This window comes from Megascapheus bottae, chromosome 8 (genome assembly GCF_031878675.1).
Source record: "Megascapheus bottae isolate mThoBot1 chromosome 8, mThoBot2.hap1, whole genome shotgun sequence".
Taxonomy (NCBI): Eukaryota; Metazoa; Chordata; class Mammalia; order Rodentia; family Geomyidae; genus Megascapheus; species Megascapheus bottae.
Window position 1 is genome coordinate 67,042,178 of NC_143516.1, and position 26,899 is coordinate 67,069,076.

The window sequence follows — 26,899 nt, forward strand, 5'->3', positions numbered from 1 at the left end:
TCTACTTCAGTAAAGAATGTGTTTGGGATTTTGATAGGGCTTGCATTGAATTTGTATATCAATTTTGGCAGTATAGCCATTTTCACATTTTCCTAGCCATGAGCATGCGATGTTTTTCCATTTCCTAGTGTCCTTTTTAATTTCTTTCGTTAGGCTTTTATAGTTTTCATTAAACAATTCCTTTACATTTTTTAAAAGAAATATAATGAAAGATTTCCAACTACACTCTGCTGACTGTGCAACCAACGGGATATCAGAGTCAACATTTTAATTCTAATTATAAAAATTTTAATTTATAATTACAATTTTTTTTTCTTTTTCCTATGACTCCCAGGAAGATTCTAAAGTCAGAGTTATGCCTTTACTTGTATTTTTCATGCAGCAATTCAAAACACATGAAACCATGCACTTACCAATACTCTGGGGCCGACCTATCCTCACAGCGTTGAGTTCAGCTTTCTGGACATGAGGTGGGTATTCCTTCCTACAAGAGGAAATTTATAGTTTTATTCGAACAGGAAATATATTTTTCAAAATGTATATGTTAAGGGGATACTTAAAATACATGGATTGAAAGTAATCTAGTTTCCATGTCATATAGAAAGTAATACTATAAAAAACTAAAACTATGCTATGTGAACATATGAAAGGCAGAGGAACTGAACTGTAGTATCTCTACAGAGCACTATTCCACGTGGATCAACCCACCAGATGCCATTACAGACAAACTGTTAAATATGTATTCCATAAATTCAAATTCAGTGTCTTTTCAAAGTAATCAGTTCAATGCTCAGGCCCTAAGCTCAAGTTCAGGACTGGCAAACAAAAACAAAAACAAAAAGTCCTCAAGGTAATCAATTCAATTAAATTTAATGACCCAATTTAGTTTTTTAGACATTGTGTCAGTTTTCAGCCTGGAATTCCTGAACTCTTGCCTCAGCTTCTCAAGCATGTGGAACTACAGACCCTACATACACATAGCTTTCAAAATACTCACTCTAGTAAGCGCTATATATCCCTCAAACATACAAACCTATAGAATTTTTCAAAAACTCACCTTTAAGAAAAACATATTAAAAGTCATGCATTTTGAATAAGGAATTACACACTACAATACTACTAAACTTGTCCAGTTTTGCTATAAATGTCTTTAGTTATTTAAAAACACATCGATGAAAGAAAAGTAAAAATACTGTTCTTTGGAAGTGGCACTGTGGCTCAAGTGGTAGGGTGGGTAGCCTTGAGCTGAAGAGCTCAGGGCCAATGCCCAGGTCCAGAATTCAAGCCCCAAGACTGACCAAAGAAAAAAGAAAAAATACTGGTCTTGCCTGGCATCAGTGGCTCACGTCTGTAAACTTAGCTATTCAGAAGGTTCAAAGTCAGCCTGGGCACAAAAGTCTGAGACTCATGACAAAATCACTAAAGCAAACTGTCATGTACAAAATTGGCAACTGTGGAACAAGTATTTTAGTTGTAATATGACATTATGAGAGGGAAATAAGTACACCTGCCTTAAAATATTAAGCTAATTTCATACTATCTTGCTATATGCCAAAGGTAGTCTTGAAGTTGAGATCCTCCTGCTTCAGCCTATCAGATGCTGGGGTTATAGGCATGCATCACTAGGTGCAACCCCACATCCAACCAATTTATATAAAAATCTTAGGGGATTAAGTGACAGAATGCACTTTGACTGACTGTAAATAAGATCTTCTGGTACCAGACCTCTGTAATCAGGTAATTAAAGAGGCCATAATATTATTTATAAATCAGTTCACACTGTGAAACTCAAAGCACTTAAAAGTGAAAACAGAATATGACAATGACAGAGCTGGGAATATAGGCCAAGTGGTAGAGTACTTGCCTTCAAAGTACAGTGTCACAGTGGGGCACAGTGGCTCAAACCTTAATCCTGGCTACTCAGGAGGCTGAGATCTGAGGAATGAGGTTGAAAGCCAGCCTGGGCACTAAAGAATGTGATACTCTTATCTCCCATTAATCACTAGAAAACCCAAAGTGGTGCTGTGGCTCAGGGGAAGGGTGGTAGTCTTGACCTGAAGAGCTCAGGGCAACTGCCCAGGCCGAATTCAAGCCCATGACCCACCACAAAAAAAAAAAAAAAAAAAGTGCAGTATCACCAAAAAATGAGAAAGGAAAACAACAACAAAAAGACTATTATTAAGAGTGATGACTGGTTGGATGTGGTGGCTCATACCTGTAATCCTAGTTACTCAGGAGAATGAGATCAGAGGGCCATGGTTCAAAACCAGTCTGGGCACTAAAGTCCATGAGACTCTTATCTCCAATTAACGACCAGAAAACTGGAAGTGGCATTGTAGCTCAAGGGGTAGGGCATTAGCCTTGAGTTGAAGAGCTCAGGCACAACACCCAGGCCCAGATTTCAAGTCCCACAACCAACAAAAATAAATAGAGTGATGACTGTGTTGTGTGCAATTAGCAAACATTAGAGTGGATGTGCAAGGTACTGTTTGTTCCAAGTGCTTTGTATTCTTTTATTTCAAATGATCTTATAATGTATAATGAAGAAAAAGAAGCTCAATAAAGGCAATTAATTTGCCCATTGTAATAAAATTATTAAATGTTAATGGCATAATCTGAACCTTGGTATACTGTACCAGTGCTGATGAGGTGAACAACATATAGTACAAAGGAACAATTTAGACTCTACCAAGATCTGAAGATTTACAGGGATGCAGGTTAAAAGGCTGAGGCTGTGATAGGATTAAGGGTGCTCTAAAAATGGAAGCAGGCTTTCCGTTCCTATTCTATATTAGGACTAAAACAAAATACACTTTTTTTTTTCTTGTGGGTCATGGAGCTTGAACTCGGCCTGGGCACTGTCCCTGAGCTCTTCAGCTCAAGGCTAACTCCCTACACCAGGGAGCCAAGCTCCACTTCCCATTTTTTTAGAGGTTAAGTGGAGATAAGAATCTCAGGTCCTTTTGTGGCTGGGCTGGCTCTGAACCTTGATCATCAGATCACCTCTTGAGTAGTTAGGATTATAGGCGTGAGCCACCACCATTGCCCTCTTTTTTTTTTTTTTAAGTCTTCCCACTGTCCACTAAAGAATTACATACATTTAATGTTTAAATCAACTGCTTTATAAACCCTAATTTCTGTAACTCTGTATTCTGGAAAAAAATGCCCAACTTAGTAACACAGAAAATGAATGTGACATAAACAAAATACTGCCAATGTAAACTCAACAGTAAGTCTGTCTTGTACACTCTTAAAAATTGTGGACAAAATAACTGCTAAAATATTAAAGATTATTAACAACAATTTTTGACACAGGATGACACATGATCTGGAAGTAGAGATTTCTGTTTCAAACTTGCTTAATTACTTACAATGGGGCAAGCCAAAAGCATTGGATTATTTAGTAACAATAACTGATATAAACTGAAATAGTAAGTCATATTTGCATGCACAGTAATTAATGAAATATAAATTATTTTCAATTCGATATAATGCACTGAACACTGAAAACAACCATAATTGTATTGTGTACTGTAATGTCAATCAATAACAAGTAATAATAGTTAAACTAATATAGTATATTATATATGGTAATATTAGTAATTATGTAAATCTGTCCCTATTTACAGGCTTTATAACCACTTTCCAAATTTGCTGCATTTTTTTATAAAAGTAAAAAAAAATTAAGTTTTGTTTTAAAATCATGAACCAATAAATGAACAAGAAAAATTTAGTAGACACAAAAGCATTACTCAGTCTTAAAGAGTGAAATTATGTCATTTTCCAAGAAAATAGGCAGAACTCGAGATTTGGTTAAGTAAAATGGGGCCGGGAGCATGGCCTAGTGGTAGAGTGCTGGTCTAGCATGCACGAAGACCAGGGTTTGATTCCTCGGTACCACATATACAGAAAAGACCAGAAATGGTGCTGTGGCTCAAGGGTTTTTTTTTTTTTTTACTCAAGGTTAGTGCTCTACCATTTGAGGCAGAGATCTACTTCCAGTTTTATTTATTAGCCCCACTTTATGGACCTAAGACTTTGTAAGATGCATAAAATTTACTGTAAAATCTCAATCGATAATTTTTTTCCCTCACTGATGCTATTTGGATTCAGGTCATTACACTTCCCAGATGGCACTTGAATACCACATGCAGACACAGAATTTCTAAAATATCAAAATGCCTCTTGTTAAAGGTTTAATGAGGGTCACTATAAGTTTTTCTAGTAAACTTAATTTTGAAATAGAAGTCTGTGTTGCTGAGCACCAGTGGCTCATTTCTGTAATCCTAGCTACTCAGAAAGCTGAGTTCTAATGATTGTTGTTTGAAGATAACCAGGGACAGGAAAGTCCATGCAACTCTTTTCTCTAAACACCTCAAAAAGTGGAAAGTGGAGCTGTGACTCAAGTGGTAGAGTCCCAGCTCTGTGCAAAAACAAACAAACAAACAAACAAACAAACAAAAAACAAACAAAAGGGGCCGGGAGTTTGGCCTAGTGGTTAAAGTGCTTGCCTAGCATGCATGAAGACCCGGGTTCAAATCCTTGGTACCACATATATAGAAAAAGCCGGAAGTGGTACTGAAGCTCAAGTGGTAGAGTTCTAGCCTTGAGAAAGTCCAAGGACAGTGCTCAGGCCCTGAGCTCAAGCCCAGGACTTGACAAACAAAAAACAAACAAAAAACACTCATAGCAGCTAGTCTCTTTTCCAGTATCAGCACGAAGAAAGAAAAAATAGTGTAACAAACTTATACATATATATGTATACATACACACACACACACACACACACACACACAATAATAACATAATACGCACAACATACAAATCAAGGGCTGTGAGCCTGATCCAAGTGGGAAAGCACCTGTGCAACAAGGGCAAGACCCTAGGCTCTAACTCCAGCATTGACATAAGAACAAAAAATAACAAACAGGCCGGGAGTTTGGCCTAGTGGTTAAAGTGCTTGCCTAGCATGTATGAAGACCCAGGTTCGATTCCTCGGTACTACATACATAGAAAAAAGTCGGAAGTGGTGCTGAGGCTCAAGTGGTAGAGGTCTAGCCTTGAGAAAGTCCAAGGACAGTGCTCAGGCCCTGAGCTCAAGCCCAGGACTGGCAAAAAAAAAAAAAAAAAAAAAAAAAAAAAAACATTGGTAAAAACTTTCAACATTATTTGGATTTTATCAGCTATTTTTTGTTCTAAGATCCAATTCAGGGCACCTGCGTTCATTAAGCGACCATGTTTGCTATTTTCTCAGGTTATAAGGCTGGGGGTAAAACATCCGACGTAAACTTTCCTTCTCATGGTATCACTAATAGGGATATATGGTATATCACTTTTCACTGATATTAAGTTCAGTTTCTTGCTTAAGGTAATCTTCACCAGATTTGTCTCTTGCAGAGCTATTATTGTTGAGTTTTGTATCCATACTCTGCTTGGCAGGAAGACCAGTACACACTGAAAAGGACTAAGGGTAACCATGGTCCATTTTCTAAAGAGGGAAGTATCTACTACACATATTACTATAAAATTATCTCTAAGAATTCTTACAGAATTCTCTAAGAACTATACTATGTCCTCAGTTCATTTTGTGTAGCTTGTTCTAGCTCATTTGTAAACGCAGCATTAGTCTGTTTCAGATAACTAAAATAACACCTAATTTTTCTTCTTCTTCTTTTTTTTTTTTTAATAGTGTCACTGTTGGGGCTTGAACTCAGGGCCTTGGAACTGTCCCTGAGCTTTGTTGCCTCTTGAGCCACAGCTCCCTTCTTGGTAGTAACTGTAAATAAAAGTCTCAGTCTTTTCTTCCCTGGCTGACTTTGAATCAGGATCCTCAGAGCTCAGCCTCTAGGACAGCTAGGATTACAAACATGGGCCACTAGCACCAGATTTAATACATGATCTATTTATGCCAGTATAATTTACTTTGCCTATATAATTAGAATTTAATTTTAGCAGACCCCCTGGGAATTCTTTTAGTTGGCTCCTGTATGTTTACCTATTGTTTTTTTTTCTTTTAACTATAGGAAAATATAACAACACTTACAAAATGTAGAAAAACTAGTCTGCAGGTAACATTCCAATCAATCCCGAATCACTTCAAGTTTTGGTATACATGCTGCTGAAGCATTCACCCTGTGGGCTTTTATCAAGTCCCCACAACCTGCGATTTTTCCATGTTTCTTTTCATTAGAGAATGATATTTGAAAGCCAGAATCTGAGCTGTTTGGATTTTGTTTTATTTTGGCAATACTGAGGTTTAAAACACTCAGGGCCTTATCAGGCAGAGAATAGTCATCAGGTCATACCACTACACAAAATCCATACAAGGATAACAATGCCGTCCCCAAAACCAAACCACAGGCTATACTGTCCAAGGATTGTATTAATCAGCTGATGTACACATGTCACTACTCATAAACTTGAAAAGGTCTGTAGATTTACTTTTATTGACAGGAAGTTGAGTATACAAAGATATTCTAGCCGGTCACCAGTGGCAAACACCTGTAATCCTAGATACTCAGGAGGCTGACATCTGAGGATCACAGTCCAAAGCCAGCTTGGGCACTAAAGTCTGTGAGACTTTTTATCTACAATTAACCACCAGAAAACCAGAAGTGGTGTTGTGGCTCAAGGGATAGGGCGGAGCATTGGGCTGAAGAGCTCTGGAATAGTACCCAGGCCTAGAGTTCAAGTCCCACCACAACCAACAACAACAAAAAAACTCGACCGGGCACTGTCGTTCATGCCTGTAATTCTAGCTACTGAGGAAGCTAAGATCTGAAGGTAGAGGTTCAAAGCCAGCCCAGGCACTAAAGACCTGAGACTCTTATCTCCAATTAATCCCAGAAAACCAGAAGTGCCATGGAAACTCAAGACGGCCTTGAGCTGAAGAGCTCAAGGACAATGCCCAGATCCAGAGTTCAAGTCCTAAGACAGAAGGGGTGGGGGGAGTGAGGGCGTGGGAAAGAACAGACACAGGCCTCTTTCTCATGTATTTACCCTTTTAAATAAATTGTAGAATCAAATAGTCAAACTTCTTTCATAAAAAAGCAAATCTTAATAAAATATATTCCTTCTATTTTAAAGAATCAAGGTTTTTGGGCTGGGAGTTTGGCCTAGTGGTTAAAGTGCTTGCCTAGCATGCACGAAGACCCAGGTTTGATTCCTAGGTACCACATATATACAAAAAGCTGGAAGTGGTGTTGTGGCTCAAGTGGTAGAGCTCTAGCCTTGAGAAAGCCCAAGGACAATGCTCAGGCCCTGAGTTCAGTTCCCAGGACTGGCAAAAAGAAAAAAGAAAAAAAAGAAAAAATGTACTCATTACCTGATGTTTGAAATGCTAACCTCCCTGTACAACAGCTTACTAATAACAATAAAATTATTTTAAAAAAAAAGAATCAAGGTTTAAATAACATAAACATGTACGGATCATAATTTATTCCTTATACATATGAGCGATTACTTTTTAGCTTTAGATACTACTGTGAATGAAATTTATCTTTACATACTTCAACTGACTAGATGTGAAGGTGCTTTTAGTATTCTTGAATGTTGCCTTGAAGAATTCTTTTTATTTTTAAAATTTCAGATAACTCATAATTCCAATAAAGTATTGTATCTAAATGTAATTTTATCTTTAGACACCTTGAGGTATCAATTTACGGCACTGGTTTTATTTCGCTACAAAAATTTAGCAGTACTGCTGGGCAAGATGGGTCATGCCTGTAATCCTAGCTACTTGGGAGGCTGAGATCTGACGATCATGGTTCAAAGCCAGCCCAAAGCCAGCCCGGGCACTAAAGACTGAGAGACTATTATAGCCAATTAATCACTAAAAATAAAAAAATGGGAGGTGGGGCTATGGCTCCAGGGGTAGGGCGGTAGCCTTTAGCTGAAGAGCTCAGGGACAGCACCCAGAGTTCAAGCCCCATGACATCCCCTCCTCCCCCAAAATAGCAGTACTTACTTGAAAACATTTATAAACTAGCTTAAAAAACCCTTTTTCTAGGGATTTTTTTAAAAGAGATGTAGTTAAAGATTTTTATGCAAAGTTGTACATGAATCTCTTTTGATACTAAAGTAAAATCAGAAATGGGAAAACGGGTGAATTATATTTATTCGTAAGATAAGCTATTATGCAATCATTAAAATTGTTTATAGAAGCCAATTTAATGATGCTAGTAAATGTTTAGGTCTTATTTTTTAGGTGGAAACTCAGAATAGAGCTGTATTTTCATTATAACTACACATAATGTTAACTACATTTAACAGTACATAGAAAAAAGAAATGTATCAAAACTGTAACAATGTAATAATGTTCGATTCCTAGGTGACTCTTTAAAAACTAAAATCTCTAGCTATATTTTTGTCTCTTTGGAGCTGAAGTTCTCAATCTATCGACCAGCCTGTCTTGAATTATGATTATCTCTTCTGTCCTGAACTGCTGGGATGTATGTATGTACCACAAAACTTCATCTTCAAATTCACCTTGTAAATAAACAACTGTACTTCCTGTTTTGATTACATTCTTTTCACTGCTGTACTATTTTTGTTTCAAAGTTCTCTTGAAATATGCACATATTCCTTATAATAAAAATAATGAAAATATAGTCTACAATTTTGTAATAGGTCAATATATTTCTTATTCAGTGAGAAGGTAAAGAAAGAAATAATTCAAATACCAGATTATATATTCTAGGGTGCTGGTACAAGCACACAACTGCATTCACAGTTCATCTGATCATGAGCCACTGAAGAATTTAAGAGGAATTGTATGTGGCTAAAGTGAGTGAAAGAACCAAGTAGCAACCAACGTAAGCCCTAATTTCAGAACTCAGTACCACAAAGACTAGTTATATCAAAGTTACTCATAAAAAAGAAAATCGGCAACAACATTTTTCTAAGTTAGCAGACTCTAGACTTTAGTACTGCTTATTTGTATGTTTTCTTTCCCTTTTGGAGATGGGCTTTAAGCTTAAAGCATACCTTTCAATGTGTGCCTTATATACAAGTGGAAAAATTAAGGGCAAATTACCCTTATACAACCACCTAGCTCTCATCAGATTAACTATATTTCTATAAACAATTCATTTTAGAGATTCATGGTTTATTATGTACAGGATATGTGGTAAGATAAGAGATAACCTGTTAGAGATCAGAAAAAAGATGCGGTTTACTCAGAGAAGGGGGGAAAAGATACAAACAAAGCACTACCAAGTAAAGTCTATTAAAAACACGAAGGCTTGCTGGGTATGATGGCTCACGCCAGTAATTCTAGCTACTCAGGAGGCTGAGATCTGAGGATCAAGGTTCAGAGACAGTCCTGGCACAAAAGGACCTGAAACTGTTATCTCCAATTAACTTACAGAAAATGGGAAGTGGACTTGGCTCAAGGGTAGGGTGATAGCCTTGAGCTGAAGAGCTTAGGGAAGAGACCAGGGGAAATTCAAGCTCTATGACCCACAAAAAACAAAAACAACAACAAAAGGCTTCCCAGTTTAACCTTTGAAAAATCCAAAATGAAGCTGGAGGAATTCAACTCAGCAGGAGACTTATGGAGACGCACAGATGTACAAAACTTTAGGTTACCAGCATAATCAGGAAAAAAAAAAAAAGAGATCACTGAAGGGGAAGGATCCAAAGGATCAGCAGCAGGTCAGTCCTAACAATAACTAAGTTGCAAGTACTCAGGAGTATTTGATACAGGGTCTTTTTAAGCACTGTGGCTATATATTTAAGTTTTCAATAGTTTTATATTCTCTAACCAGTATAAAAGAATGTTGATAATACAACTATTTTCAGTAATCTTACTTTTATTACAGTGTGTAGTCAATAAATAATCACCTCATTTGTCCAAACTTTTCCTTTAAAGTTGGGCAAAGATCATTAATTCACTTCGTAGCAAACAATGAGCTTGTTGTCTATGCTGGTTAACTATTGGTTTTCTGGCCTTTTCAGTATTATTCCTGAAGCAATGCAAGCTACCAGAGTTAAGGATTTCTGTCTGCTCCTAGAAGAGTACCTGGCACGTTTAGGCATGTAAATATTTGTAGAATGTATCCATGAAAAAGCTACCACTGCAGAAATAAGGGTAAGTCATGAAAACAGTGAGAGAATCACATAAACATAAAGTCACTGTGCATGCAGATCTAATATCTTCAGAATGTAACAGAACCTACAACTATAACATATAGGAAAATAATTACTTGGACGAAACATGTGACTGTATTTGTTTAATGTCCATTACTAACAATTTTATTTTAAATGTTTTGATAACAGCCTTGCTATAAATGATCCATCTATATCTGACAAGAAGTAATGACTTACTGAAAGAGAAAAACTGACAAAGAATAAAAAAGAAACGTTCTTTCCCCTGATTCTTATGGAATGAAATAAAATTACAGGAAGTCTCTTCTTTCTACACTCACTGATCAGAGGACGGTATTGCTGTAAGGACCCTTAACTGCTTGGGAGTTTTAAGGGTGGCATCAACAAAACTACTTTTAATATCTCAGGAAAGTATGACAAACAGGTAAGCAGACTCACTTCTCCACTTATCTGTCAGTGGGGAAAAAGGAACTGCTCTTAGAGATACTTACTTCAAGATAATTACAATTATCTTATTATTTACAGAAATGTGACGCTGCTGGTGGGTGTTCTTAACAAAGGAAAAAATGAGAACAAGGGACATGACGTGTCTGATAAAGGTACACTGTATGCATTTATTGTGTGTGTGTGTGTGTATATAGTATTAATGTATAGTTTCTGGGCTTCAACTTGAACTCAAGGCCTTTGGCACTATCTCTGAACTTTTTTTGCTCAACACTGGCACTCTACCACTTAAAGCTACAGCTCCATTTCCAGCTTTTTGGTGGTTAATTACAGACAAAGAATCTTATAGACTTTCCTGCCCAGGCTGGTTTTGAACTGTGATCCTCAGATCTAAGCCTTTTGAGTAGGTAGGATTACAGGAGTGGACCACCAGATCCTGGCCAAAAAAGAAAAAAAAAACCTGGCCAGTTCCAGAGCTTGAACTCAGGATAAAACTCAGAGCCTGAGCACTGTCCCTGAGCTTCTTTTGCTCAAGGCTAGCACTCTACACTTGAGTCACAGTGACACTTCTGGCTTTTTCTATTTATGTGGTACTGATCATGCATGCTAGGCAAACATTCTACCACTAAGCCACATTCTTTGTCCATCTTGAGCTTTTTTTTTGTTCAAAGCTAGCAGTTTAACACTTGAGTCGAGCACCATTTAAAATGTGTTTTAACAGGGAAGCATGACAGAATAGAGTTGATTGTGAAATTCTATTACAAATTTTTGAGTCAAAATAGAAATCAATTGATGTTTATAAGTTTTAATTCTGAGCTTCTATTCTTCCATACTCTGCCACAATAAAGTATGAAATAGGAATATTACCACTAAAATATACAAGATTGTTATTTTTTGACCCAGGTCTCACTGTGTAGTCCAGGCTAGCCTCAAACTCATGATTCTCCCGCTTCAGCCTCCTGAGTGCTGGGATTACAGAGATGTGCCACCACAGTAAGTTCAAAGTTTGGTTTTGTTGGAAGTTTTACTGGCAGTACTGGAGTTTAAACTGGGGGCCTTGTACTTTCTAGGAGCTCCTCCGCATTAAACCATGTTGTTGTTTTGGTTTGTTTATTTATTTTGCCAATTCTGGGGCTTGAACTCAGGGCCTGGGCACTGGGTTTGGACACTTTTTTTCAAAGCAAATCATTCTGCCACTTGCCACATAAAGCTTGTTTTTTGAGATGGGCTGACCCCAAAAAAGACCCACTCACTCTCCACCACATAATTAATAAGTCCTATCAGTGTAATACCACTACCCTAGCCTGGAAAAAGAGACTTTGATAATATAAAGGAATTTAAATATTTTATTTCCTTCTTTTTTGGTTGGTTGTGGGGCGTGAACTCTGGGGCCTATGTGTTGTCCCTGGGCTCAAGGCTAGCACTCTATCACTTTAAGCCACAGCACCACTTCCAAATATTTTATTTCTAAAGGCAATAAGAAATTAATGCGAAAACTCCACAAGTCAAATATCATATTGCACCAGTAATAATTTCCTTTCATTAAAACAATAAGCTTTTAATGTGAATTCTAATTAATACGTACTTTTCAAACTATATAAACAATCTGTTACTTTACTTCTATACTCATGCTCTAATTTTATGAATATTAAGCTTACCTTTCTTTTCGGTCCTGATTGCTTAAAACATAAAAAGAAAAAAATGTAAGAGGCAAGACCTCATTGGTGATGTCAATGTAGCTGTAGTAACTGTAGTCAAGAATGCAAAACTATAATAGGATCAATTTGTTTTAAAGACATTCGTATATACCACATACTACATTTTAAATCTTTTTTTTGTCAATACACAAACTAATTCAATCTAAACAATTTTATATGTTTAACAAGAAGAGAAAAAGACAGAATTCTGAAAAATTCTTGAAAAGGAATGATCAAATATTTAAAACGAGTATGAGAAAACAGACTAGAATCTCAGTTATCTCTCATGACTAAATAAATGGAATATTTAACAATTTTACATGCCCCTTTCTGATTAAAAAGGTGTATAGTATTTGTTTTCTTAACTATAAAAGACTTAGCATGCAGTTATAATTCACTTTAAAACATGGCTACACTACTCACCCCAAGAAGAATGTTCTGTAAGTTACCAAGCTGGAAGCATCTCTTTAGATTTTCAAGTAAAATTCAGAAAATGAAAAAATTTAGGGGAAGTTAGTGTTTCACTTTGAGGTTCACAGTTGTGCCAACTGTTTGAGACAACTATCTTAAGTTTTTCTCCATGGCTTTAATGATGTGCTTCCTAAAACACAATGTTTTCTTCTATCTGGGACACTCAAAAGCACGTTCCCCCCCACTTTATTTTTTGGTTTGGCCATAGGAGGTCCTGAAATCAGGGCCTGAGCACTGACTCTGAGCTTTTCGCTCAAGGCTAGCCACAGCTCCACTTGCAGTTTTCTGGTGGCTCAATGAAGAGGCTCACAGACTTTCTTTCCCTGGCTGGCTTCAAACCATAACCCTCAGATCTCAGCCTCCTGAATAGCTAGGATTATAGGCTTGAGCCACTAATGCAAGGCTCAAAAGCACCTTTTTTTTTTTTTGCCAGTCCTGGGCTTGAGCTCAGGGCTTGAGCACTGTCCTTGGACTTTCTCAAGGCTAGAGCTCTACCACTTGAGCCTCAGCACCACTTGCGGCTTTTTTCTATGTATGTGGTACCGAGGAATCGAACCCGGGTCTTCATGCATGCTAGGCAAACACTTTAACCACTAGGCCAAACTCCCGGCCCCTCAAAAGCTCCTTAATACATCCTATTCTGTGACTTTCTTGCTGCTCTGTAATTTGTTTTACACATGTCTCTATTATTGAATTTATCATGTCGCCTGTGATTACCTGTCTCTACCCTAATTAAACCTGAGCACCAAGAACAGGGACTGGGTCATATGTATTCATCTTCGAATACCCTACTTTTCATCTATTCCTGTTTTACAGCAAACTGACCTTGTGGTTTTGAAGGAAATAAAAAAAAAAAATCTTTGAACTTCAGAATTGTTTTAATGGCAGTTAAGCCACAGCTCGAATAAAAATGTTTATTTACACCCAGAATAAAGGACAAACAAACCTGCCCTGCTTACTTGATTCCACAGTTTCCCTTACTGTCCCTGGTCATACTTTTTTTTTTTTTTTTTTTTTGCCGGTCCTGGGTCTGAGTACTATTCTTGGGCTTTCCTCAAGACCTAGTGCTCTACCATTTGAGCCATACCACAACTTCTGGCTTTTTTCTCCCTATATATGTAGTACCAAAGAATCAAACCCAGGTCTTCACACATCCTAGGCAAGTACTCTACCACTAGGCCAAACTCCCTGCCCTGTCCCTGGTCATTCTTGCCAAGTATTTTCACTTGACATTATCTTTGACTATAAACTAATTTCGTTTTATTTCTTCAAATTTTTTTTTTCCTTTTTAGAGTCAAGGTATCACTATATAATTCCAGACTGGTCTCAAACTCATGATGCTCTTTTTTTTTTGTCAGTTGTGGTGCTTGAACTCTGGGCCTGGGCACTGTCCCTGAGCTCTTCAGCTCAAGGTTACTGCCCTACTCCTTGAGCCACAGCGCCACTTCCAGTTTTCTAGTGATTAACTGGAGATAAGGATCTCACAGACTTTAGTGCCTGGGCTGGATTTGAACTGTGATCCTCACATCTCAGCCTCCTGAGTAGCTAGGATTACAGGCGTGAGCTACCAGCGCCTAGTGAAAACTCATGATGTTCTTATCTCACCTTCTGAATGTTGGGATTACAGCTGTGCACCAGCACACACATTTTGTTTCTTAAACAGTATTCACTATTATACCGATAACCATTATTTCTTATAGAATAAATATGTTAATGTGAATGAGTAATGATGTGTGTGCTGGTGCATGGCAAGCAATACTAAGACTTGGAAATGAAATAAAGTACAACCTAACTTGCAAACTGTAATCATTTCTCAAATGTTCTAACAGGAAAACAGAAATGAAGATCGAATCACTTTAAATAATCTAAACTACAGAAAACTTCAAAAGCAGTAATAATCTAGTACCTAGCTATAAAATATATCAGTTTGACTTATGATTTTTATCACTTGACTGGTCTGTGAAAGGTGTCTTCTTCCTTCTTCTAATTACTTTCAATCTACACTGTAATGCCGTGCCTCAGGTAGATCCAAGCACTTCATTTGTTTGTACTTTGCATTACAGTAAACAAAGTTGTGTTATGTGCAGTAATGTCTTCCTTTAAAGTAAATTTCTTTAAAAATCCCAGATGGAAACTCTGATAAAGTAACATATGTAAAGAAGAGAAAGGTTTCTTATAAAAAAAAAATCAGGCCGGGAGTTTGGCCAAGTGGTTAAAGTGCTTGCCTAGCATGCATGAAGAGCCGGGTTCGATTCCTCGGTACCACATACATAGAAAAAAAGCCGGAAGTGGTGCTGAGGCTCAAGTGGTAGAGCTCTAGCCTTGAGAAAGTCCAAGGACAGTGCTCAGGCCCTGAGCTCAAGCCCAGGACTGACAAAAAAAAAAAAAAAAAAAAAAAATCAAAGTATGAAAGAAAATTTAGGTTTCAAGCATTTTGTGTTATTGCAAATGTATGTAATTATCAGTAGTGTGGGTTCCAAAGGGTCAAATGACTTTTTCTTAATGAATACTGATCTAGATAGACATTCTTAAAAATGAAGAACAGCATACAAATGGATATTAAAAGTTAAATCTTACCAGCTACAAAAAAAGTACTTATAATCAACAGACTAACCGCTGATGCCTAGAAATTTGACAATTAAGGAAAATAAATACCCCCCCAAATGACTTTGAATTGCTTAACAGTATTTAGTAAAACAATCCCTTAACTATTACAGTACGTTCAAGGTCAATAGCAATTTTCAAATTTGTAAGAAACTACTAAAGCCAGAAATTTCTCAAATATTTCAAATTAACCATGTCATTTGGTATCCTGAAATTTAATAAACCTCATAAAGCCAGTGAAACAGTTTCTCTACTTACCTAATGTGACTAAAAAGCATGTAGAAAATAATAAAAATATTCGAGCATGAATGATTTCAGAGATATAGCTCTTTATAGAAAATGGAAGCAATAAAGTAACACAAAGGAAAATAATTATTTTTGAAGTAGAAATTCCTATTAAAGAGTACCTGGATATACAAGGAGATGTAGATCCTTACCTTTGGGCTGCGGTTTTTACTACTGGTATCTGTACATGAGCATGATGAAAACGTCTACCATGAACTACAGTTCCAGAACATAATGATGCATTTTGTGTATTTTCACTGCAGAGCCAATAAACAAAAAATAATTTGTATAGGGAAAAATTACAGGCACACCGACAATATTAAATCCTTTAACATCTGAATACATACAAAAATAACTTCAACACTTTATACTACAAAAAAGAAACCATTACATCCAATTAACATTGCAAAACTGTCTACTAATTATCTACTTCCTGAGTTCATCTTTCAGATGCTTCTAATCCATGTAGAAATGAGGAGTCCTACTTTCGATAATGCCACTAATTCAAGTTATTTAACATTTGTGGATTTACAGCTGGAGCAGCAACCAAAGAGTGACATTTCCGCCCTATCAGTGTGGTCACTGACAGGCCAGTCCCAGAACAACAGTGACTCAGGATGACAACAGCCACTAGGAACCATGGATCTTAGCTACATGGTAAAAAGAAAAACACAAGTTCCTTGCTGAGATAACCCAAATTAGCATTTCCTAAATGAGTCAACCACCCTACCCTACCATGATTCTGAGGACTGAAAGCAAATGCACAAGATGTTAGCCTACTAACATTTTGTTGCAATGTTTTATTTGGAATTCAAAAATCACTGCAAAATCCACATACTGGAAACCACTCTTCCTCCTTGTTATAGTGGCAAATTCAAAATAAAGGCTACAAAAAGAGGACCTATTAGCTTTTGGTGTCAACCCCTTTTATCTTTTCTGTAGGAAGTGTGGTAAGTGCCTCTACCTCAATTTCTTATTGTTGCTCAACATGTTAAGTCCAATTGGGTTGCCTTTCAAAGTTTTAAAACTTTCAGCCTTGTTTCGTTTTACATATGTCTTCAAGATGTAATCACCAGAATTATCAACATATTCAGATGGACGATTTAACTGTAAAAAGATCCATAAATGTTAGAGTAAATAAACACCATAATATGATAATTTATTAACAATGACTTGAAAATCCATTTACTTAAAAACCAATGAAAAGTGTATGGAGACAGCAATGGTGTGCATTTAAGAGTAACTGGTAATGCGGATCTGCAGGAACAGGAGATTTTTCTTCTCCTATCAATGTTTTCAAAGAAACTTGAAAAGATAAGCATAGTGGATCTTGGGCTAGCATTCTCCAAACAGTAAAATAAGTAAATAAGCATTTACACAGCTTGGTAGGCTTTACTGCTTGCTATCTGTAAGGCAGTACTGCCCAATGTAGCAATAAGTTGTCCTCTTAATTTATGTCTTTTCTTTTTGGCAGTACTCAGGTTTGGACTCCGGTCCTTGAGCTTATTAGGCAGGTGCTCTACCACTTGAGTCTCACCTTTAGCCATTATGCTTCAGGTATTTTCTTGGTAGGATTCTCCTACCCACAGCTCACCAGAAACCTGAGAATACAGATGTACACCACCACACCCAGCTTATCTGCTGAGGTCTTGCTAACTCCCCCTTGTCCCCAGGCTGTCCTCAAACTAAGACCCTCTCCTAACTCTAACTCCCAAGTAGCTAGCGTTACAGACATGAACTACCAAACCTAGTCTCTATTCATATCTTTTGTATGAAAGTTTCTGTATAAGCACAGAAACTGAGATAATAGGTATACATGTTGTCATAAACCTGTTAATTACAATCACCTTGGGGATTTCACAGTATAACAGGACCCCTAGTTCTTCACAAGTAAGCCCATCTGTCTTGTATAGAACCCTTACACTACCACCTCAAAATGTACTTTCCGCTAAACAATTCTCCTGAGAGTTCATTACCCAATACAGTTCTTGTTTTCTGCCACAGCTATGGTCATCATCCAGAAATATCTATTGTCACTCTACTTATCATTTTCTCTTCTTCATTTTCTCTGAGTTGTGAGACTACTGGATAGAGGAACTCGAGGGAGCCAAACTGAAATTCTAGACTCTTTTCCTATGCTAAGAAGCTATACTCCCAATGGACTTCCTAAGTTATAGTGGCAAAAATTGGGAGTTCTAGATCCACCAAACAGGTACCAAGGACCATATAAACAACTCAGTGTGGATTAGGATTACAGCCTGCAAATAAGGCTGAATTAGATGGGAATGTAACTTTTTGCTAACCATTTCAGTGATTCTCACATTTCAGCATACACCACAATTACCTGGATGACTTATAAAACTAAGTGTTGTCTTCCACTCAAGTTTCTTCTGATTCAGTACCATAAGAATTTGCACTAGCTGAAGTAAAGTTTATCTGCTCTAAAACCAATCTGAAGTGACCATGTTAATTCCTAATTTTCATATGCAATACACATTCTTCAACCAGACTCATAGCAAAGTAAGTCAAGAGAAATTGTGGATAATAGAAACTACAGGGGATAAAAGAAATGAAGTTATCACTCTTTTGTTTTCCTAAATAAGAGAATTCAATCACCTTTGCATTTAGTGACTTTTTTTTAATACAGAAAACCTATTATTACTGTGGAAACCAAAACTAAACAAAATGCTCACTAATCATACTATCTTATTCCCTACTTTTTTATTGAGACTAGTATTTATTGGGTATGTATTATGAATTCATTATGCTAAGTATATCCTATCTTATTTTATAACTTACTACATACATTCCATCAATTGTTCAGATTGAGATCCAGCAATTGTACCACAAATACTTGAGCCTACTGAATAACAGGTAGAAAACACTGAAATTTCCCACTTTAGTTTTTTCTCAACAAAATCTCTATTCCTTTGTTCTAAAGGTTGATAAAACTGAAAAAGAGAAAGTATCATGTGCAAATTGAATTGAAAAACCAAAAATATTATGTGCAAACTAAGTAACTGGATTAGGCCAAAGACTGATCTGGCTCAAGTCTATGCTTTCCTTTCAATATGAGGAATTTTTATAGTACTGTTTGTAGAAATATGCTGACTGGCAACAAAAAAAAAGGCAAGAAATTAAATAATGCTGTTCCAATAAAAACTCAAAAACAGTAAGATACATAACATCTAAAAAATATACTTACACTAAGAAGTCCGTTATGCTTAATTTTTAATCCTAAAATTGTGTGGACCAAATTTACATCCCAATTTAGTTAATTCAACTGTGCTTCTAATTAAATAAGTGAGTTTTCAAAATCTCTTTTTAAGAAAGCATTTGGGAATAGCTATAAATAAACCTCAACCACCTGTCAAAATAAGAGGATACGTGGAGAGGCTGGGAATGTGGTTTAGTGGTATAATGCTTGCTTTGCATGCATCAAGCCCTTAGTTCAATTCCTTAGTACCATTGTAAGTGGCACTGTGGCTTAAGTGGTAGAATGCTGCTAGCTTTGAGCAAAAGAAGCTCAGGGACAGTGACCAGGCCCTGAGTTCAAGCCCCACAACTGGCAAAAAAAAAAAAAAAAAAAGATACCTGAAAAATATTCTTATTTATCACTTGCCTATAGGTTATTTATGGGCTAAATAGCTTCAATCACCAATACAACAACCAGTACTTCACCTTCATCAAGTAACTATGTATGTCATGAAAGAGCATTTGTTATTCTCTCAAAATCCTTTAGAAAAGGTTTCTATCACATGTTACACTTGACACGTAGGCTACAGGAAAATTAAGTCAGTCTAAAAAGAACCTTACAATGTAAATTTGTACATATTTCTTAAAACTGTTTTACAGCACTGAAAAACACAATTCCAGCTGCCAGAAAAGTCATAATTAAAATATAACACACAAACTATTTTAGATAATGGGCAATCTACTTCTCGCCAAATAGGTTTCCTTTTGCATCACTTTATTTTTGTCCTAAATGGGCAATCTACACCAAATTACTGCTTTAGGAAATAAAATGTAAGTCAAGATTTAGAGTACTCCTATATTCATAAAATCCAGGTGAAATATAAAACCCTTGAAAAAAAAATCACAGCTAATCTGCCCTTCTTTCTGACCATAAAACAGGTTTCCAGGTAACATACGAGCTTTTAGCACTGAGGAGGCTGAGGGAGAAGGAATATAATTTCAAGGTAAGTCACTTGGGCTATATATTGAAACTTTGTCATCCAACAAGGTAGGGTGTGCATGCCTGCAACATCCACGCAGGAGGCAGTGATGTTAAGATTTCAATTTGAAACTAGCCAATGCAAAAAGAGAGAAAATACCTTAAAAATAAGCAGGCAAGGTGGTACACACCTATAATCCCACCTCCTCGGAAGGCTGAAGTAGGAGAGATTCCAATTTAAAAAAAAAAAAAAAGGCAAAATTGCGAGTCTGAAATGGTAGGCTACTTAGTAAGTACAAGACACAGAATATGAACCCCAGTACCACCAATAGATGGTAATTTTAACACCTCTTTGCCCCTGGCACTTGTAATCCTAGCTACTTAGGAGGCTGAGATCTGAGGCTCACTGGTTCCATCTAAGACAACTGGGGCAGGAAAGTCCCTGAAACTCTCATCCCCAATAAACTACTCAGAAAAGGCCAAAGTGGCGCTCTGGCTTATGTGGTAGAGCACTAGACCTGAGCAGAGAAGCTCAGGGACAGGGCTCAGGCCCTGAGTTCAAGCCCAGGAACCAGAAAAAGAAAATCCTCTCCCTAAAAATCAGTACTATGAACAGATGGATTAGCACAAATCCATCACATTAGAAAACTAACAATATGGACGTAACAGAAGTCAATTATATATTATAAACTTAGGCAATAATTGCAAATAATAATGCTGCTAATGAAATGTAGCTACTGTGGAAGACTGCTAGTGTTACACATTATATAAGCTACACAGTCTCAAATAAACCTCACAACCATCTCATGTGAATAGTTCTTAGCACTTAGAATCAATATTCTGATTAATATTATGCCAGCTTCCCCCCTTTCCTCAAAACACTATGTTTCTCTAAATTGGACATCACTACATAGAACATATTTATATTAAAAAATACAGAGTACTGTTTTTCTGTAAATGGCCAGATAATAAATATTTTAGATTTTGTTGTCAGACAAGTCTCTTCTTCATTTAATTAAACTGTCCAAAGGAAGGAATGTGTTATGGTAGCATAAAGTTAACCAAAAACAATGAAATGCTAAAACATTGATAAAAATGAACAATATGGATTATATCTGACCAAAAATCATCACTAACCAATTTTTTTTTAAAGTAATCAGCCCAGGCCCTGAGTTCAAGCCTCACAGCGGACTAAATAAATAATTTTTTAAAAGTAATCAATGTCATGTTCTGGTTGCTCATGCCTTTAATCCTAGCTACTCAGGAAAGCTGAGGATCACAGTTTAAAGCCATCCAGGGCACAAAATCCATGAGACTCTTATCTCCAATTAACCACCAGAAAACAGGAAGTGGCTCCAGTGGTAGAGCACTAGCCTTAAGCTAAAGAGCTCAGGGGCAGTAGTACCCAGGCCCAGATTTCAAGCCCTATAGCAGGGGAGAAAAAAAAGTAATGAAAGCCTGTAATCCTAGATAATTAGGAGGTTGTGAGGACTGTGGTTCAAAGCCAGCCCAAGCAGGAAAGTTCATGAGACACCAACTAAACACCAAAAAGCTGAGAAGTGGAGCTGTGGCACAAGTGGAAGAGCAGTACCCTTAAAAGCACAAAAGCTCAGGGACAGCACCACAAGTTCAAGCCCTAGCAATAGAAATAATAATAGGGAGGAGGAGGAGCATGAGGAGGAAGATGAGAAGTAAATCAATTAAGAAGCAGATTAGATATAGCTGAAAATAAACTGGGAAGTAGAGAAGGGGAAATTACTCAAAATATGGTAAAAAAAATTTTTTTCTTTGTTCCTTTCTTCTTTCTTTTAAACATAAAACATGAACTCTTAAGGGACATGAAAAATGATGGTCCTATACTCTGTTTATAATGAATCTCCCCAAAATATACAGTGATAACCACTATTGCTTTCACAACATTGTACTTGTAGAAACCCAAAGGCAAAAGGATTATTCCATAAAACAAAACAGGAAAGTAAATTCTAATTCCATGTACACTTTCAGATAAAGAAAAGAAACAATAGTCATTTAAACCAGGGAGGGATTGGGTGGCAAATCACACAGCCTCGTTGTTATAGGCCTATGAAATCTTTTAGTACCCTATGAGACAAACGATGATTCCCACTGGCTGCCTAAAGCATCTACCAGTATTGGTAATTTTATATAGCACAAGAATAATGTTATAAATATTCCAATGAGCAGTGGCAGATAAACAGGTTATCCACCTCTGATCTGTATGTACCTACATGTTATGCACTAAATCATTGAAAATTCAAGGATATGTGAGCTTAGACATTCACAAAGACTTTATAAAGGATAAACAACTACTGATAATTTTAAAGGAATCAACTACTGAATTCCCTGGTCTCCTTTTTTACACATAGCTAAAACTGATTCACTTCCCCCTTCCTGGTACAATCTTTTTCATTTTACAAAGTGTCTATGGTATTAGGAACAATTGTTCTGTAAGGAACAATTTAAAATACTGGTATTTGAAATCTCAGTCTGGCTACCAAACAAATGTAGGGCTTCTTGCCTTTCCTTGCTTTATATGTCTATTTCCTTCAAAGGTTGGAACAGGAAGTTTTGAGCCAAGATAAAATTTTCTTCACTAAGTTGAAAAATGGAAAAGGAAAAGCGATAGAAATATTATCTTCAGAAAAGCTTTGGTCTAAGGAGAAACCCATGGAAGAACAATTTCAAGATAGTCTAAGTTAAAAAAACAAAATTCCCTTCTTGAATATTTGTTTGTTAAATAAGACATTTGAAATATGATGTAAAAATCAATGTTAATTCTTTAATAAAAAAAACTGCAGTGCTTTATTACAACAAACCCAGCCCTGAACCAAAATTAATATTTTCTATGTTAGAATTCTGAGGTAAATGCTAATTGTAAAGATAAAAAATATATCTCTATATTTCAAATTTTAAAATGAGGACAAATATTTCCAGATTTAGTGCTAACTTGAATTACATGTAATTATTTTCTGTAAGCTACATAAGCTAATGAAACAAACAAGATTGCATTTTTCCCATTATTTCTGATACTAAGTATTATTTTAAAAAATACTAAAAAGGGGCTACGAGCATGGCCTGGTGGTAGAGTGTTTGCCTAGCATGCATGAAGCTCTGAGTTTGATTCCTTGGTACCACATACACAAAACAACAACAAAAAAAAACCAAAAATCACCAGAAGTGGTACTGTGGCTCAAGTGGTCGAGATTTAGCTTTGAGAAAGCCCAAGGCCCAAGAACAGTGCTCAAGCCGTGAGTTCAAGCCCCAGGACTGGCAAAAACAAACTAACAAAATACCTAAAACAACAAGCAGGTCACTCATATACTGTTTAAGCAACTTTATTATTTTTCCTCCAAATGCAAAAAAAATAATTATTCTAATAATGCACTACTACCCTGAACCTTATTTTTCCACCTCATTAGCCTTTTTGATTTTTAAATGCTCAACATTTACATCATTTTGGGCATAAAACACTGATAATGTTATATCAAAACACTTCATAGTCACAAACTTATTACATGACTAGAACTTCTCAACACTATTTTTTTTCCCCCAGTCCTGGGACTTGAACTCAGGGCCTAGACACAGTCCTTGAGCTTTTTCAAGGCAAGTGTTCTACCACATGAGCCACAGCACCACTTCCAGCTTTTTCTGTTTATGTGGTACTGAGGATTTGAGCCCAGGGCTTGGTGCATACCAGGCAAGCACTCTACCACTAGACCACACTCCTGGCACCTTTCAGCACTTTTATCTAAAATTGTCATTGTTCTAGAACTGTTATTCTTGCAATATTTATTTTACAACATAGATTTAATAATCATAAATATGTTAGTTCAAATAATAATTACAAAATCTTGGTTTTCTAGAAACTTAGAACCTTTCCAATACAAGATCATGTAATTTTAAATTTTAGTAAAATGTGGGAAATGACACACACTATTAACAAAGCATATAAATGAAGTATACACCAAAATTAGAAATATACCTGGCTTAGGCCGAGGGATATAATAGTAGAGAACTTGCTTAGCAGGTGCAAGGCTCTGGGTTAAACCTTTAGGAAATGGGAGGCAATTAGATGGCTAGGGGAATGTCCTTCAAAGAGATGTGGGGACTTTGGCTCCTCCTCCTTCCCTCTTTGAGTCCAGCTGCCAAGAAGCAACAATGCTTTCTATACCAGCTGGCTCATTCCATGATGTTACCTTGCTATCACAGGCACAAGTGCCATTTAAATAAAAGCTCCAAAACTTTGAGAGCCAAAACAAAGTTCTTTCCATATAAATATTATATATATTATATATGTATATATATGCGTGTGTGTATAGTTTATATCTTTTGATAAGTATTCTGTTACAGTAACACCAAGTTACCTGCCAACTAAACTTAAAAATCAAGAAACTGAGAATATTTATCTCAGATGGGGAAGAAGGAGGTTGAGACTTACAACTTCAAATATGCTTTGTCTTGGTTTTTGCTGTTGTTATTGTCTTTGGTTTTCTGTTTTTTGTCTTTTTTGTCTCTTTAGAGGGGACAAAAGGGGTAACAGAAATGGAGGAAGGAAGAACAAATACAGTCATGGTACTGAATATACGCTGTGTAAAACATGAGCTGTGCAACTGTGGGCAGGGACAGGAGAGGGCCAAGAGAAGGAAGGGATGACACTGTCCACCAAGAACTGTACTTATTACCTGACTTAGGGAATTAGAAACCCTCTGTGCAACCCCTTAATAATAATAATAAAATCATATTTTAAAATATGCAGATCTTATAAGGTAGCAATTTTTAAAGTATGTAATCCAAAAGAAAAACATTTTAATATGGAACACTTGCCTTTTCTCCATTAGAAGTTTCAGAATCCTCATCTTCTACACTGAGTAGATGCGCCCCACTATATAGGAAACAATGGGAAAAAAATTCCTTAAGTAACAATTGTAATCACCACATTAAATTCAGTACGCTTGTCCCTCTATGCTTTTTTTGAATCAGGGAATCAGCACACTTTTTCTGTAAAGGACCAAATATTACAAAATTTCAGACTCTGCAGGCAATATGGTCTATATAGTAACTATTCATTTCTGCCACTGTAGTATATAAAAACAAGCATAAATTATACATGGCTGTGTTCCAATATATTAAAAAACTAGGTGGCTGCCAGGACCAAGTCCACAGACTTATAGTTTGTTGATCTCTAAATGAACACATAATGTTGTGTTTTGCTAGCTATACATTTTGTATTCTCATTCATTTTTTCTGTTTGGCATTAATATTTGGAGAAGAATAAGAAAAAAATACAGAAAAAATACACTCTTTTGGAGGTAAAAAAAAGCTAATGAAAAGGAAGTAATTTCATTGATAGCGCCATAATGTAAGTTCATCACTCTTGGAATTATCAACCTTTCAATAAGATTATTAGCCTGAGATTCTAAAAGATCAGGTTAACATATTAATAGGTCATGTTAATCTCAACATGACGAAAACACCGAGGTCCCTGAGGACTACAATGATCCAAGGATACATTCAAAGGACATGTGAAGGACAGTACCTTAACACACAATTTTAAATATATATTAACCATGGTGAATCTTCCAAAGGAAATAAAATCTACATTATAAGACAATTCTGCTACACAGAGTAAAATCCTACCAGTATAACCTATTTACAATTAAAATTTAAATTGTTTTGCTTTATTTTTTTTCTTGCATTCCAACTTTAATGCTGGAAATCATCTTATAAACATTTAATGATATATTTGGATGGCTATATGGCTTAATTTCCATTTAATTTTTTTTCAAAATCACATAAAAGAAAAATATTTTAAATTTTAAAAATCAAGAAAAAAGATAGGATACTGACATTAAATTAGAAATTTACTAGTTCAAAGTTCTCACAAGGTGACACTGATTAAGATATACTATACCTATAAACTGATTTAGATTGGAAAAATATTTTTAATTCTCATTATGTAGAACTTCAAGGAATCAAAAATGATACTAAGCTATTGCTCAGATACAAATATGGCACCTATAATACTGAACCAATATACTGAGTAGTTCCATGTGTCTATATTTCTAAAAAAAATTTATAGTTCTGATAGACTTCTGATGTATATTTATTTATTTATTTATTTATGAGTTTCTTTCTTTCAGAATCAAACCAGCAACAAGGATCTGGAAACCAGATGAATCTGCATCATAAATCTTTTTTTTTTTTTGGTCGGTCGTAGAGCTTGAACTCAGAGTGTGTGTGCTGTCCTTGAGATTTTCTGCTCAAGGCTCACACTCTACTACTTTGAGCCACAGCTTGACTTCCTGCATCATAAATCTTACAGCATGAAAATACATTAAACTATTATATTCGGGTTGGAGATGTAGTTCTGTACTAATTGTTTAACCAGGGCAAGGACCTAGATTCTCTCTAGCACTAAAGAAAGAACTCTAAAAGTTATTTCAAAATTTTAAACAAGTAGTTGCACCCTAGCATTACGGATTGCTGAGGCTTTGAAGCCAGCCTGAGGAACACAGCAAGTTCCAAGCCATTCTGCACTATACAGCAAGACCTTATTTCAAAAACTTTCTATTTTACATTTCAGGTGCTAGGGGCCTGAACTCAAGTCTTCTGTTCTTGCTTTGCCTTTCCTGCTCATTGCGAGTGAACAACAATTTTAGCTATGCCTCCACTTCCAGCTTTTTTACTGATTAATTGGCGATACAGATTTGTCTGCCCAAGCTAGTTCTGAACCATGATCCTCAAGAGCTCGGCCTAGGTTAGCTAGGATTACAGGCAGGAGCCACTAGTGTTTGGCTTAAAACACTTTCCAGTATTTCAATAAAATGTAGGAAACACTTAACTGATGTCTGGGTAAACACCTATCACCTATACTAACACTGATTTCTTTGGTAGAAATCTGATCTAAGATGAAAGCATTGGCAGGGAGCGTCGCCTAATGGTAGAGTGCTCGCCTAGCATGAACAAATACCTGAGTTCGATTTCTTGGTACCACATACACAGAAAAAGCTGGAAGTAGTGCAGTGGCTCAAGTGGCAGATTGCTACCCTTGAGCAACAAGTGTCCAAGTACAATGCATAGGCCCTGAGTACAAACCCAT

At 36.4% G+C, this 26,899-nt stretch overlaps 1 protein-coding gene across 1 annotated transcript in view; it reads right to left on the reverse strand.

The window, feature by feature from the left end:
- Senp6 (SUMO specific peptidase 6) overlaps nt 1-26,899 on the reverse strand; it is a 92,539-nt gene that overhangs the window by 50,812 nt on the left and 14,828 nt on the right. Inside the window, exons 3-7 of the mRNA XM_090338540.1 lie at nt 24,625-24,682; nt 16,573-16,715; nt 15,761-15,865; nt 12,210-12,230; nt 414-484 (exon numbers count right to left, since the gene is read on the reverse strand). Coding sequence (XP_090194666.1) covers nt 414-484; nt 12,210-12,230; nt 15,761-15,865; nt 16,573-16,715; nt 24,625-24,682 — 398 coding nt within the window. The remainder of the gene's footprint in view (nt 1-413; nt 485-12,209; nt 12,231-15,760; nt 15,866-16,572; nt 16,716-24,624; nt 24,683-26,899) is intronic.